This window comes from Mus caroli, chromosome X (assembly GCF_900094665.2).
Source record: "Mus caroli chromosome X, CAROLI_EIJ_v1.1, whole genome shotgun sequence".
In the NCBI taxonomy this organism is placed as follows: domain Eukaryota; kingdom Metazoa; phylum Chordata; class Mammalia; order Rodentia; family Muridae; genus Mus; species Mus caroli.
This window is the reverse complement of record NC_034589.1, coordinates 495,744-511,131: the sequence shown is the minus strand read 5'-3', so window position 1 is coordinate 511,131 and position 15,388 is coordinate 495,744. Positions and strand designations below refer to the sequence as shown.

Here is a 15,388-nt window from a genome sequence, read left to right as displayed (position 1 = left end):
TTTTAAAGCTTGTACTTGTCTGTTATAGAGGGATATTGTTCTGAGTTTGGGAGTCAACTTAGTGTCTGCTGTGTAGATACTCTGAAAGACTGATGACTAAGAAGATCTCAACTATGTTCTTATTTTCATCTTTTCTGATGCAAATGAGTAGTGTACTTCCTTGTTCTCACTTTGTCCTCTGGTTTCTCCTTAAGATTCCCACAGGAGAGAAACACACCACATGACACTGAAGACACCTAGAGGCATGCCCATTGCTGTGTGGCACTCAGGGCACTATTATGATGAGCAAGTGTGCAGTAGAGAGTTGGGAGTGAAAGAGAAACAGAGTGGTTTGTGCACTATGAAGAGAGGAGGAACTAAAAACACAAGGGTGGTGAGGAATAGCCTGATGTGAGTAGCCTGTGGTGCCACCTAAAGCCATGGTAAGGTTCCAGACCATGCTGCCACCAAGGGCCATGTTTGGGTCCATGGCTCTGAAGCAGCAGCAGTCTGTGTCAATGTCCTTGGTCCATGTTACCACCAAAGGTCATGTGGACATCCCTGGTCTGCACTACCTCCTAGGGACATCTTGATATCCAAGAGTTGTGAAAAGCTGGCCCTGCCCCTCATCAGCTGTTGGGAGAGCTGGCTCTGTTCCTTTCCTGGACAATGTGAGAGACCTTGCTGTAAGGGCATCAGAACAGGAGGACCAGCTACAGCATTCAGGAGAGTGGCACTGCACTTCACCTGGGCAGTACGGTAGAGCTGGCCCGAGTGACCTAGGCATGGGTGAGCCTTCCCAGAAGGCATGTGTGGGGGAGAGCTGGTCCAGCTCCTCACCAGCCATGCCCACCTAGACAACGCTGGAGATCTGGCCCTGGTGGCATGAGTAAAGGAGAGCCAGTCCAGCCCCTTGCAGGCTGTAACAAGCAAGAGAGCTGGCCCAGTCCCCACACCACTCACCTGACTAACTCAGCTACCACCCAGGCCCAGGACCATGGCTTTGAATTGGTCCACCCCAATATCTAACCCAGCTATGACATGCTAGAGCATATGAAGTAGCCAGTCCTGTAGAACCAAAGATGCAGGATCTCCATGACACAGAATAACAGAATATCCAAGAGGAGTCCAGGTGAGGATCCAGTATTAATACTGTTGCAGAAGCCAGAGGCCTGGAACCAGACTAATGACTCATTGCAATGAACATTTGCAAGTAAAGTTGTTTGTGCAAAAGGGTGTACTGTGTAACACACTATGACAAACCACAACTTCCACCAGAGTTGTTTTTTGTTGTTTGTTATTTTTTGTTGTTGATGCTTCTATTTTTACTTTTTGTTTTCCTTTGGGGGTGGATGTTGCAAAGACAGAGGATGGGTACAAAGGGGCTGGGAGATGAATGGGATTTGGGTGCATGATATGAAATTTATAAAGAATCAATAAAAAGTTTTAAAAATATTTCCACGGGGGGAAAACCATGAAGAGACAAAAAGAAAGGCACAATAAAATATCATCTTTCTGAAAATCCAAACAATTTGAGGTCTACTTAGGTATTTGTCTGAAGTTTTGGTTTGTCTCCAAGTTTACAAAACTAATTTATCTAGAGCTAATTCAGTTGTTGATAAGTTTGTTTACTTCAACTTTCAGTTACTGTGTGTATGTGTGTGTGTGTGAGAGAGAGACATAGACAGAGAGAGACAGAGACAGAGAGACAGAGAGAAACAGAGATAGAGAAAGAATAGAGCTTTCATTACAGCTAAACCTCAGAGCCCAAGATTGAAAAGCTGAGATAAGGGATGTGTGACTCCAAACCTCATGACTCTCAGTGGTCATGTCCCAGATATTCTGTCTCCCAGGTCTACACAAGTCACACAGGAAGTTTTACCATAGAAGTAGGTGAAGGGAACACTTAGGGCCAGTGAAAGAGAGAAACAACAGTTTCTCAATTTTGTTCCAGTCATAGGAAGTAAAAAACAAGCTGGAGGCATTTTCAGCTGTAGCTAACTCAGTAGGACAGAGACAAAGATTTGTCTATAGTAAGAAAATGACCATTAGAAATTTCTCATACTTCTGCTATTGGTCCCAAGTGCTTAATTTATGTGCTTTATTATGCTCAAGTTCTTTTCCTTTTCAACATCAACCTTGAGACCGAATTTTGAGAGAAAGACAAGATTTTATTGCAGATTTGAGACTGGTTATGAAGTCCTCAAAGATTCTACATTTATTTTTCTTTAAAAGCTGAACAAAGATGACACCAACAGATATATCAAAGGGGATGGTGATACACTCATGAGGTCTCAACAGTTTAGTAAGAATGCGGTTTCTAGGCTAAGAAGGCTGGGACAATGTCCCTTCCCCACTCATGGGATCAGTGACCCTTTTTCCCATACATGAATGGAAAGGAAGGACTTGTTTTCTTGGGGCCTCTAGAACTTTTAGAGATGGTAAGGGTCACACAGACTTCTTCAAACCAGAAACAATGCTTTTCTCCAAAAGCACTGAGAACAATGGTGGAATGAGACTGCTTCTGTTTTCTCTACCTCCAAATGCAAGAGCTTTCCCTCAGTGTAATTTTTCCACAACAATTTGCCCATAGACCTATTTTACAAGAAAATTATTAAGCATTACAAAGGTGAATATAAGTACAATATTGGACTTCACAGATTTACATTTTAGTGCTATGTTTAGGATTATCTGTGGGACTAACGGATAAGGGAGTCTCCATATGGCAGTAAATGCACATTCACAGATTGTAAAGTAACCATAGGGTTCAAGGAGCAGAGGTACTTGAAATCAGCCTCCTAAGAGTCCAAATTTTAGCAGATTTCCACTACTCAAACAGCATGGAACTTTGGTTACTTTACTTTAGTTACTTTTTTTGGTTCTCAAGTTTTACAACTGTAAGTGGAAATGGTACCTAGTTGACAGATTCACATGGTTATGTAAAAGGATGTAGCCCAGTTGCAATCAATAAATACTTTTGTAACATATACAGTATTCTTCTGTTTGGACTGGAGTTTTAAATTTTAAGTATATCTAGGAAATCATCTTCTAGGAAATCAAAGCAGTAATCAGAAGAAAAGTCATATTGATTCCTGTATTGATTCCTTATCCAGGTGTTAGCTTCTTGATAGAGAAACTCTGTTATATTGGCATCTCCCAGCTGACCCCTGTATTTTGAAAATTGCCTGAGAGTGCTCCAGATAGAGCACTTCTCTGATTCAGTTCTGTACTCTCCGAGTGGGAAGTAGTATCTAGATTTCAGAATGCTTATTACATTACTTCATCCTCACAACCGCCCTCTAAAACAGTGTTACTATTATCTTTGGTCTTAGATGAGGAAATACGGAACAGAGAGTAAGTCAATTGTCTTAAAATATTTAGCAAGTTAAGTGCTAAAGCTGGAATCTGAATCCAAGGCATCTTCGCATATTTTTAAAAATAATATAGAAAGTACTTGTTTGATATTTGTAAAATGAATACAGCTATGAAAGCGTAAATTATAATTGTGTGAAGAAAGAGTGCCATTATATACACATGGGCACTGATTATAATAGCCTTGTTCCCAGAAACTGGGTACCAATCTACTCTTTAGAAGTCTTAGACTTTTTACTAGTGTGCCTAATACTGTGCAGTTTGAAAAAAATAAATGAGTTCACAGTGCGCATTAAAGGTTCCTGCTGCTTACACTATTTTACAGTGACCAGTCTCCTCAATTGACCCATGTATCCAGTTAGTCTTTTCTCACATGGAGGACTGGTGAATATCCTTTAATGCTTCTCAGCCTTCCTAATGTTGGGACCTCCCACCCCAGTTGTTTTTGTTTTTTGTTTTTTGTTTTTTTTTGTTAGCATATGTAGACATGATAAGGTTTTTTATTTGTTTTGTTTTTTATTAATTAATTTATTTACACTCCATATTTTATTGCCCCCACCCCCATCCACCCTCCAACTACTCTACATCCCACACCTCCTCCCCACCCCACCCCATCTCCACATGGATGTCCCCACCCCCCAACTCCACCTGACCTCTAAACTCCCTGGGGCCTCCAGTCTCTTGAGGGTTATGTGCATCATCTCTGAATGAACACAGACCCGGAAGTCCTCTACTGTATGTGTGTTGGGGGCCTCATATCAGCTGTCTGTTTGGTGGCCCAGTATTTGAGAGATCTTGGGGGGTCCATATTGAGACTGCTGGTCCTCCTACAGAATCTCCCTTCTCCTCAGCTTCTTTCAGCCATCCCTAATTCAACAACAGGGGTCAGCTGCTTTTGTCCATTAGTCGGGTGCAAATATCTGCATCTGACTCTTTCAGCTGCTTGTTGGGTCTTTTGGAGGGCAGCCATGATAGATCCCTTTTTGTGAGCTCTCAATAACCTCAGTAATAGTGTCAGGCCTTGGGGCCTCCCCTTGAGCTGGATCCCACTTTGGGCCTGTCACTGGACCTTCTTTTCCTCAGGCTCCTCTCCATTTCCATCCCTGTAATTCTTTCAGACAGGAACAATTATGGGTCAGAGTTGTGACTTTGGGATGCCCCCCTTCCTCATTTGATGCCCTGTCTTCTTGCTGGAGGTGGGCTCTATAAGTTCTCTCTCCCTACTGTAGGGCATTTCATCTAAGGCCCCTCCCTTTGAGTTCTGAGAGCCTCTCACCTCCCAGGTCTCTGGTGCATTCTGGAGTGTCCACTCAACCTCCCCCCCCCCCACGTTGCCTGTTTCCATTCCTTCTGTTGGCCCTCAGGGCTTCAGTTCCTTTCCCTCACCCCATACTAGATCACCCCCCCCCCAGCCCTGTTCACTTTCCCTCCCAGATCCCTCCCAGATGCCTCCCTTCCCCCTTACGATTGCTTTCTTCTCCCTCCCAAGTGGGACTGGGGCATCTTCACTTGGGTATTTCAGCTTTGTGAGTTCTGTGGACTGTATCATGAGTATTCTGTACTTTTTTTTTTTTTGGCAAATATCCACTTATTAGTGTGTACATACCATGCATGTCCTTTCGGGTCTGAGTTACCTCACTCAGGATGATATTTTCTAGTTCTACCCATTTGCCTGCAAAATTCAGGATGTCCTCATTCTTAATAGCTGAGTAGTATTTCACTGTGTAAATGAACCACATTTTCTGTATCCATTCTTTTGTCGTGGGACATCTAGATTATTTCCAGCTCCTGGCTATCACAAATAAGGCTGCTATGAACATAGCGGAATACGTGCCCCTGTGGCATGTTGAGGCATCTTTTGGGTATATTCCCAAGAGTGGTATTGCTGGGTCTTCTGGTAGTACTATGTCCAATTTACTGAGGAACCTCCAGATTGAGTGGCTGTACCAGTTTGCAATCCCACCAGCAATGGAGGAGTGTTCCTCTTTCTCCACATCCTCACCAACATGTGTTGTCACCTGAGGTTTTTATCTTAGCCATTCTGATTGGTGTAAGGTGGAATCTCAGGGTCGTTTCGATTTTCATTTCTCTGATCACTAAGGACTTTGAACATTTCTTTAGGTGCTTCTCAGCCATTTGAGATTCCGCAGTTGTGAATTCTCGGTTTATTCCTATACCCCATTTTTTGATTGGGTTGTTTGTTTTTTTGGTGATTAACTTCTTGAGTTCTTTATATATTTTAGATATTAGCTCTCAATCGGATGTGGGTTTAGTGAAGATTTTTATGTTGGGACCCCTTAATACTGTCCCCCAACCATAAAATTGTTTTTATTGCTACTTCATAACTGAAAATTTTCTACTGTCATGAATCATAATGGGAATGTATTTTCCAATGGTTTTAGGTGACCCTTGAGGTCAAGCATCCCACAGGTTGAGAACCACTGCTTTTTAGTTCACATGCAACACCTACCCTAACTGCATAGAACTGTAGAGCTAGAAAGATAGTTAGTGCCCTCTTCTGGGGGTTGGGATAGTAGCATGCATTGGGCCAACCAGGGTGCGTTTCTAGGAAATACTTATGTTAAATTCCTTCCTTTTTCATTCAAATAATCAGAAGAGATTTGTTTGAGGGTCTTTTTCTGAAAACAAGATGAACCTTTTCCCCGTGAGACAGTGTATCAGTTCTGTAGCCAAGATTGATCTGGAATTTGTAATCTACCTGGGTTTACAAGTGTGGGGGGCACCATACTCAGCCCTTTTTAAATGTTTCAATGGCTCTGAGAATATATTTTTTTCAGTCAGGTATATTTTTATATACTTTAAGGCCATTAATGATAGACAGACCTTATTGAAGATTATCTAGTTGCCATATACTTTATATAACTTCTCATTTATATAAATATCTCATTTAGGCCCTTGGTCCTGTGAAGGTTCTATGCCCCAGTATAGGGGAATGCTGGGGCCAGAAAGCAGGGGTGGGTGGGTTGGGGAGCAGGGGGAGGGGGTAGAGGATAGGGGATTTTCGGAGGGGAAACTAGGAAAGAGAATAACATTTGAGATGTAAATAAAGAAAATATCAAATAAATAAATATCTCATTTAAATTCTAAAAGTAAAGGGTTACTAACAATACTGATGTACAATTAATAAAACATGCAAAAAAGCTAAGTAACAGCCTCATGGAGGAAGGACCATGAGTTTAAGCCTCAATGATACTCTTTCCAGTGTGTTATGTTCTCTTGTTCTACATTTTTTTTTTTTTAATTTTCATGTCAGACTCTCAGTACAAAAAAAATGTTATGGAGATGTTCTTGGCTGATATAATTCCTATATAAGACTGATACATCAAAGAAAATCATGATCAAACCCTTACATGGACCCTTTGCTAGTTAGCCTATTTGTTCATATTATTATGTAGAATCCAATATAAGATATATATTTTAATTAAAGGCAAGGGCCAAATAGTGAAGACAACAGTAGGAAGACTGAGAAGTGGTTGAGACAGGGAAGAGGTCGGGACTCTTGGCACTGATCTGTAACCATAGCTATGCAGTAGGACCATAAGTTCAAGGCCTGCCTGGGTCACAGAGGGAGTTCAAGGTAAGCATGGGCAACTTGGTAAGACCTTGTTTCAAAATTAAATGATGCCCTTGGTTGTAAGTTAGTGGTACAGTGCCTGCCTAGCATTTGCCAAGGCCAAGTTCAATTCTCATACCACAGAAAGAAAATGAGAGGGATGGGTGGGAGGATACTGAAGGCTGAGGGGGCTTATTGGCTGCCTCTTTACAACCAACCAAGCTGGAATAAACCCATCTGGGTAAGCCCCAGCTTTAGGAGGCATGCAGCATGGATCACAGATAATGAAAACTGACCTACATTCAGCACTTACTTTGTTCTAGACACTCTTATAAGTGTTCTATATGAATTAATTCCATCAATCTCCACAAAATTTCATTTTGCCTCTTAGAAGACTGAGAGGCTGTTTTCCATGAGGAGATTAGAAGCAAAGAGAAAATTGCCCCAGTATCAATCCAACAAGTGATGGACCTGGAATTTGCCTTTGGAAATATAAAAGAAAGATGACTGATAGAGACTGAATGGCCCAGGTGCATTACAAGGAATACTATGGCAAAAGGAGAAAACTCTACAGCATTGTTCCATTATGATATAGGCATTCTTATAAACGAGCATGGTAAGGGCGATATTATTGTCAAGAAAAAATTAAGTTGCCTGCTGGACATATCAAGTACCATAAAAGCCAAGGTTCTTGAAATTTATGAAGAAAAATAAATGGCCAGGAAAAAGAAGTCACAAATGTCCATCAACAGTTGAATGGATAAAGAAAATGTGATATACCTGTGAAAACACACACACACACACACACACACACACACATTTTATCCGGACGTAAAGAAGATCAATGGTGGGGCTGGAAAGATAACTTAGTGCTTAAGAGCGTGCACTGCTCTTCAGGAGGAATCCCATCAGGTCTCAGCACATTGTATTGGAAGGCTCACAACCTTCTGTGATTTTTCCCTTCTGGCTTCTGTGAGTCCATGTACTCACCTGTACGTACACAAAATTTAAAATAAATCTTTTTTAAAAGGATCAAAAGTATGGCCTTTGGAGGAAAATACATGAACTGGAGACCATCGTATTAAGAGAAATAAGCCAGACTTCAACATCATCTTTATTATTCTTTTTCATATGCAGAGCATAGAAAGAGATGAAGAGGTGGGGAAACAAGACATGATAATGAGGGAAAACAGAAAGACAAATATCACATTTTCCTCATGATTTGAGAGCCTAGGGCAGACTACTTGTTGGAGGAGATTCAAGGGGGTTTACATATGAGCAAAGTATAGTGACATACATGTAGGAGATAGCACAATGAAACCCATGATTTTGTATGCTATCCAAACCCCAAAGAACAATATTCAACTAGAAAGCCAAAAGAGCAAGTAACCTGTGTTCACCTGAAGTTCTAGTCTGATCTATCGAGACAAAAGCACATTTGAGGAGGACCAACTGCTGCTGGAACCTACACTCTATGAATTCATGGCATAGTAGGACTCAAAAAAGGATGAAACCTTTGATCTCTGGTTTGTAAAACTCAAAGAGAAACAAACAAGCAAAAATCCCAAAAAACAACATGCAATTAAACAACAGCCAATGCTTCTTGCATGATAATGTTGCCTGTTCCTAGACCTCACAGTATGAGGTGTCTCCCGCAAGTCAGGCCTGACTCACCACACTCAGGACTTGCCCTCATGTTCTCACCAAACCACCAACAGAGTGGGGGCAGTAAGTCCATAACCTACCACCTCTTTCAATATAACTGTTGCCCAGGGCAACTTAAACCAACTGGCCTAGCCCTGTTGCCTCCCATTAGGCATCGAGCTCAGACATGCTCCCACAAATTCATCTCCCATTGCCTTGGGTTTCTCAGCCTTTCCCACCGTAAACCAGAAAATTCGAAGTTGGAGTTCTCAAATTGAAGTACATATTACAGGCACCTGTGAACTTACCAAAAAAAAAAAAAAAAAAAAAAAATCTCCTGGCCTGGTAACATCTCAGACCCATTACAGCAGAATCCCCAGGAATGATATTCAGAGAAGCAGAAGTGTTGAAGCTGGTCAGCTGATTTCAATGTATAGCCAGTATTGAGAACTACTGGCAGGGACTCTTCTTGAAGCTCAAGTAGCCACACCCACACCATGATTTTCACATTTTAGTGTTTCAATAAACCTTTTGGAGTACCTGTTGAGACCTTATCCCCACATAGTGTGTGAAAGAGGCTGGAAACAGGAGTTTACATTCTTTTTTATGGATTTTATCATCATCATCATCAGCAGCATCAATAATTATTTTATTTATTTACATTCCAAATGTTGTTTCTCTCCACTCCCAGTCCCCCTTTGCAGATTTCAGTTTCTATTATTAATAACCATCCCTCGTCGTTTCACCACAAGTCAGAAGCACACGACATTTCTATGAAATGCTTCACTAAGAGGTCTACAAGTTGGATGGGAACAGGAGGCCTCTATCCCTTTAAGGCCTGATTGAGGGATTGCCTTTAAATCTGTGGCAGCTCGGGGTAAAGCTGCTTCCTTTTAACCTATTAGATTGGGTGCAGGCCAGGTTCCTGGAATGGGCCTCTTCTCCTCGGTTACTTTAGCCTGTCTGAGAACTAGTGTGTACTTCCCACCAGTGGGGAGTGGGAAGGGCATGCTGCCTTGTCCCACTTGCTTTTTCTGTTTGTTTTCATGCCAAGAAGCCTAGTCAGGAGACTCGCTTTGGCCCAGAAGATTCTCCCACAGGAAGTAAGATAGGGTCTGCCAGTCGGCGTTTCTTTTTATTTCTTGCCCCGTCTTTGGTATTTGTTAAACCAGGATGTGGAAGAGGTCAGACTGATGTTCTTTGGACTTGGTTAGGAATCTGTTGAAAAGCACCAAGCTTTGCAAGATGGCCCTTCTCACAATTTTTAGAATTCTTTTGTGGGGAATGGTGCTTTTTATGGAACAAAGGGTCCAAATGGCAAAGCCAGGGTGGCCCTCCACCGCCCTCCTTGCTGACGACCCTACATTGCCCTCGATTTTGAATCTGGCCAAAGATGCCCCTGGCAAGGAGATGAAGCAGTGGCCCCAAGGCTATCCCCTGAGGTACATGCTCAAGTTATACCATCGTTCGGCTGACCCGCATGGCCATCCGAGGGAGAACCGCACGATTGGAGCGAAAATGGTGAGGCTGGTAAAGCCGTCGGCCAACACAGTAAGGCCTCCCAGAGGTGAGTTTTTACACCCCCATATAACCCTACAAGGGAGAGAAGAGGAGAGATGTGTAGATGGAAAGGAGTTTTGGTGTGTTTTCGATTAGTGAGTAGACTGGTTGGTCAAGCATGGTTTTCAAAGGGTTGTAAGATTTCAAAGCTGGTCCCAAGCCAATTTCTGGTTCAAGCCACACCATGAGAGAAAAAAAAATTGCCTGAGGTCCTACTGAGCAATCTTTTCCCGGCCACAGGGCAGCTAAATACTGTATTTTACAAATTGTTATACCTCTTAAACTAATTAAGAAATACCCAGCTGCATTCTTGTGGAGGCCTATTTATGGGGGTGGGTGCTCTTTGAAGACAAAGACTGAATGCTACTGAGCTAGGAAAACTCATGTGGCCTCAGACAGGACAGAAACAAGCAATCATCTGAAGGTTCATGCATGACCCTACCACCCCCTATTACTGTATTTCATCCTAATGACAGGCACTACCATTTGCTGTCATGGGGTAGACATCAGCTTAATTTTAAAGATAAGAAAAAGGTACAATGAAATTAAAAGTAACTTGCAAATATTCTGCAGACAGTGGCTGGCTGAGATGAGAGATTTAAACTCTAGATTGTCTCATTCTGAATGCACTATGCCACCACCCTTGTAGCAACCACTTTTTCAATTTGGTTCATGGCACATCTTTGGAATTTTGGTTCCACAGTCCCACGTGTACTTAGTTATCCACATCATGCTCTATTCTGTTTGAGTATCTGAACTAGATATTCTCCCCAGACTCCTATAGTACAGAGCTCTCTAGCGAATACAGACAGCCATCAGCTTCAATGAGTTCTTGGCAACTTGATGAGCTCAGTGTGGGGCTTTCACTGCTCTGCAAGCTACTAACAAACAGGATTCACTTTCCTTCCTTCAAGTAAAATAACCAATATTTTCCTAACTATGCCTTACTATTAACTTTATGTGCATCAGGCACTGAAAAATGACTTTGCAAATATCAGTTTTAATACCACTATGAGAGGAGGTTGGTGGTATAATCATTTATAGGCGAAGAAACGGAAGCTTTAATGCTGCCCAGTAGTAATTGACAGACGTAGATATCAAACAGACTCTGAAACAACAATGTCTGTAGTCTTAATTACCACACCATGATAAATCCTCAGTAATAGATTTTAATTAAGCACAAGTTTCTGCCTTTGGGTTTGGTATATAGAGGCAAATAACTGCTTCTCTAGCCTCTAGGAATTCCTAGTATTGAATAATGGATAAACAATCACATAATGATGTTAAAATATGAAGAGTGCTTTGAAGAATAACTCACTGCCCAGAATGAGGGAGACAGAAATTTTAGGAGGCCTTAATGTGAAGGCAATATCCGAGATGGTACTTGGGAAAGCAGTAAGCAGAGTGTGCATATAGGTAATGAGGCCCACTATTTAGAGAGAACATGGCTTGGTGGTGGAGATTCACTCGGCAAATTGCATTCAACTACTGAATGCTGTGCATAAAAGATGTGACTAAGATAAACACAGCACCTGCTCTCAGCACACGTGTTCTTATGTGGGAGATAAATAAGCAAAGCCCTAAATAATTGCAAATCGTGGCAAGTGAAATGTCTCATAATAGTGGATGCTAAAATTGTCTCCTTCTGGAGGGGCAGCAGGAAGGAAAAAAAAAAAAAACAGCGTTGAAGAAGTATTCTAGCTGAGGAAACTAGAGAGAATCTGATTGAGACAGGAACAGGAAAAGGCCTGGAGGGTGGGAAACAAGCATATCCCACTTGAAAGGCAAGATTAGCGGGGCTGGAACCTTGTGGGACTGAGAGGACCAGAACTGAGAGGCAGAGACTCAACAGGCCTTGAGAAAGGACCTGGGTTCATTCCTAATTGCAGCAGAAAGCTGCACAAATCAAACATTGCTGATGTGAGGTTTATAAAGAAGATGGGTAGGACTGCAAGTATCCTGGGCTGACTGTGGGACAAGTGGCATCTAGGGTCTGTAGACAGATCCAGAAGTAGATGTCAAGTTCAGTCCCACTGGATGTATGAGTCATCTCTTCCCTTGAAAAGTTCTCCATAGACCCTTCCTGGCTCAGGTTCTCAGCAGCCCCACCCTGCCTCAGGAAACATGTGATGTCAGGGGCTGAAAAGAAAGGGCAGTTCTTTGGCAGACAGCCTGCTAGAGGTTTGGGTGGGGTTCCTTTGCAGGGTGGGGCAGGTGTATGGGTGGGACTCTTGGAAAACTGTATCTGGGAATGTGGGATTACTTGAGGGAACCACTATAAGGAGTAGCTTGAGTCTCCATCCTGAGAATGGAGGCCAGTGCTACAAACTTGAGGGTGTGTTAGGCAAAAGTTGGAATGGGAACTTCTAAATATATTTTTGAACACCAAGACATTAAAGAGCTTCTTTGTTGAAAATGACTGTCCTCTTGAAGAATTTCAGGCTTACAAATTCAGTGGAACAAGAAAGTTAGGTGAATAATTCATGGATACACTAAGATGTTCCAAAACAAGAGAAGGCTTTCCCTGTACTGTCTGATTTTTCTAGTCTACTGTTAACCTGTTCCAGAAAAAGGAGACGTTCAAAGCTCTGTAGACAGAGCCTTAGATAAGTATTTATCTGTTTACTTATTTATTTTTGGAAATATATTTTTTTCCATAGAAAATATTCTGGTCATGGTTTGGCTACAGAGTGCCAGTACTACAATTTGGATTAAAGCTTTTCAACCTAGGTTGCATGCAGTTTGTGTCAGGTTTCTTAATAAATAGAAATATTCATGTAATCAAGGTTCATATTGAAGTGATAATCCAGAGGCATGATAGTAAAAAGAATGAGCCAAACCTGAAGGAACAGGAGAGATTGAGCTGAAGGGCAAATGACCAAAGAAGGGAAAGATTCAGAAGCAGTTCTTGAAGTTGGGGCAAGGTAGAGATGTAAAGATGGTAAAACTGTTTAGTGGCAGCCATAGCACCCAATGCTAGATTCCTGCTCACCTCCAGCCTAAAGCTACATATGTATAGTGATGTGACATGAGAAGCCTTTCTTATATTTGTTCTGATAGTTATTAGTTGGTCGCTTTTTAAAGTCAACTGGTAATATAATTGGTTTCCCATATATACAGTAGACAAACAAAATAATTCTATATTTGAGTTTTCAGTGTTAATAGTCCAAAAGTAAGATGGATTTATGTTTAATACCAACAGATTTGGGTTTAAATCTTAACAGGTGCTGGCTGCATGCATTCTTTTGTAGTACAGGGGATAGAATCCAGGACTTTGGTCATGCTAAGCTTCAGCCCCATCTTTCCCCAAATGTCCTTTGATGATTTCTGTAAGCCTCAATGCCATTATCTACAAAATAGTGATAATTACTATCTCAGAAGACTGTTTAATATTAAAGAATCTCTGTATTACTAGAGGGTACACTAGTAAGTGCTCAATAAATGATAAAATGCATTATATCATGAGCTAATTTTAGGGCTAATTGCAACTCTCAGTTTACATTCAGAGGTTTTCTAAGGGATGTTCAACTGAGACACTAATGGTCCACCCTGTTCTTTCACATTTGTGCAGGTTCCTGGCATGTACAGACCCTGGACTTTCCTCTAGCATCAAACCAGGTAGCATACGAACTAATCAGAGCCACTGTGGTTTACCGCCATCAACTTCATCTAGTTAATTACCATCTCTCCTGCCATGTGGAAACTTGGGTTCCTAAATGCGGGACCAAGCACTTACCTTCTTCTAAATCAGGTTCCTCAAAGCCTTCTCCCATGTCTAAAGCCTGGACAGAGATAGATATTACACATTGTATTCAGCAGAAGCTCTGGAATCGCAAGGGACGGAGTGTTCTTCGCCTCCGCTTCATGTGTCAGCAGCAAAAAGGCAATGAGACTCGTGAGTTCCGGTGGCATGGCATGACATCCTTGGATGTTGCCTTCTTGCTACTCTATTTCAATGACACTGATGATCGAGTTCAGGCTAAACTTCTTGCAAGAGGCCAAGAGGAGTTAAGTGATAGGGAATCTTCTTTTCTCGTGCGGAGTGTCCGGCAAGCATGCAGCATTGAATCTGATGCCTCTTGTCCTTCTCAGGAACGTGATGGGTCTGTAAATAACCAGTGTTCCCTCCATCCTTACAAGGTCAGCTTCCACCAACTAGGCTGGGATCACTGGATCATTGCTCCTCGTCTCTATACCCCAAATTACTGTAAAGGAATCTGTACTCGGGTATTACCCTATGGTCTCAATTCACCCAACCATGCCATCATTCAGAGCCTTGTCAATGAACTAGTGAATCACACTGTACCTCAGCCTTCCTGTGTCCCTTATAATTTTCTTCCTATGAGCATCCTTCTGATTGAGACAAATGGGAGTATCTTGTACAAGGAGTATGAGGGTATGATTGCCCAGTCCTGTACATGTAGATAATAGTGAAGTTGTTGCTATCTCAGGTTTCCCAAGAAGCTATAGAAAACTCTGTTAAAGCTGGCAGTGATCGACCCAACTTACAGATTCTGTTCCTTATCTTTAAAAAATATATTGTGCTTATGCTTAACATATAAGAGCCCTTTGTACTCTATAAACAAAATGCTAGGATCCCATCTTAATATTTTTAAAAAGTAATTTAAAATACCATGAAATGGTTATCTTAAGCATTGTTTAAATCTCTTGCCCCATTTTTGAACTCCTCAGCTTGTAAAAATGTTTCTGGTACTGGTATCCTAGCATGGGTCAGTAGAACTTAACTATAGCCCCCAATACTGAGATAAGATGCTTTCTGGAGATACATTTTTATGTCATTTTTATTGTGACTTTGGAAAAAAAAAACAAAACAAGAAAATACTGGTCCATGGTAGCAGAACATATGGAGTCCTGGGGTGACTTCATTCTGGGCTCACTTGATTTATGTGTCCAGTTGGGCTCTTCTGGGCTTAGGTCTCTGGGAGACAACCTTGCTGTTTGGGAGGAAGTATAGAGCTCTTTCTTGAACTAAATTATGTTCACAGGATGATTTCTTGTTTTCTTTCCCTGCTTTTTTGTTTAGATTATTATTATTATTATTATTATTATTATTATTATTATTATTATTATTATTTTGTGCTGAGAGTAAGCAAGTGTTCTACCACTGTGCTGTACCCCCAGCCCAGTATGTCTTCTCTATAATTCTATACTATATTTAAGTGTCGGGACAATATTGCAAATGAATGATGCTTTTTTTTTTGTTAAAGATCTTCAATGCTTTGGAGATTAGGAAAGTGT

General features: G+C 41.5%; 1 protein-coding gene across 1 annotated transcript; it reads left to right on the top strand.

Annotated features, from left to right (window-relative positions):
* Positions 1-9,453: 9,453 nt before the first annotated feature.
* On the top strand, positions 9,454-15,127 carry Bmp15 (bone morphogenetic protein 15). Its single transcript, XM_021154100.1, has 2 exons — positions 9,454-10,136; positions 13,701-15,127. Exons 1-2 carry the CDS (start codon positions 9,815-9,817, stop codon positions 14,555-14,557), a joined length of 1,179 nt encoding a protein of 392 aa, XP_021009759.1. The 5' UTR covers positions 9,454-9,814; the 3' UTR covers positions 14,558-15,127.
* The last annotated feature ends 261 nt before the right edge of the window (positions 15,128-15,388 follow it).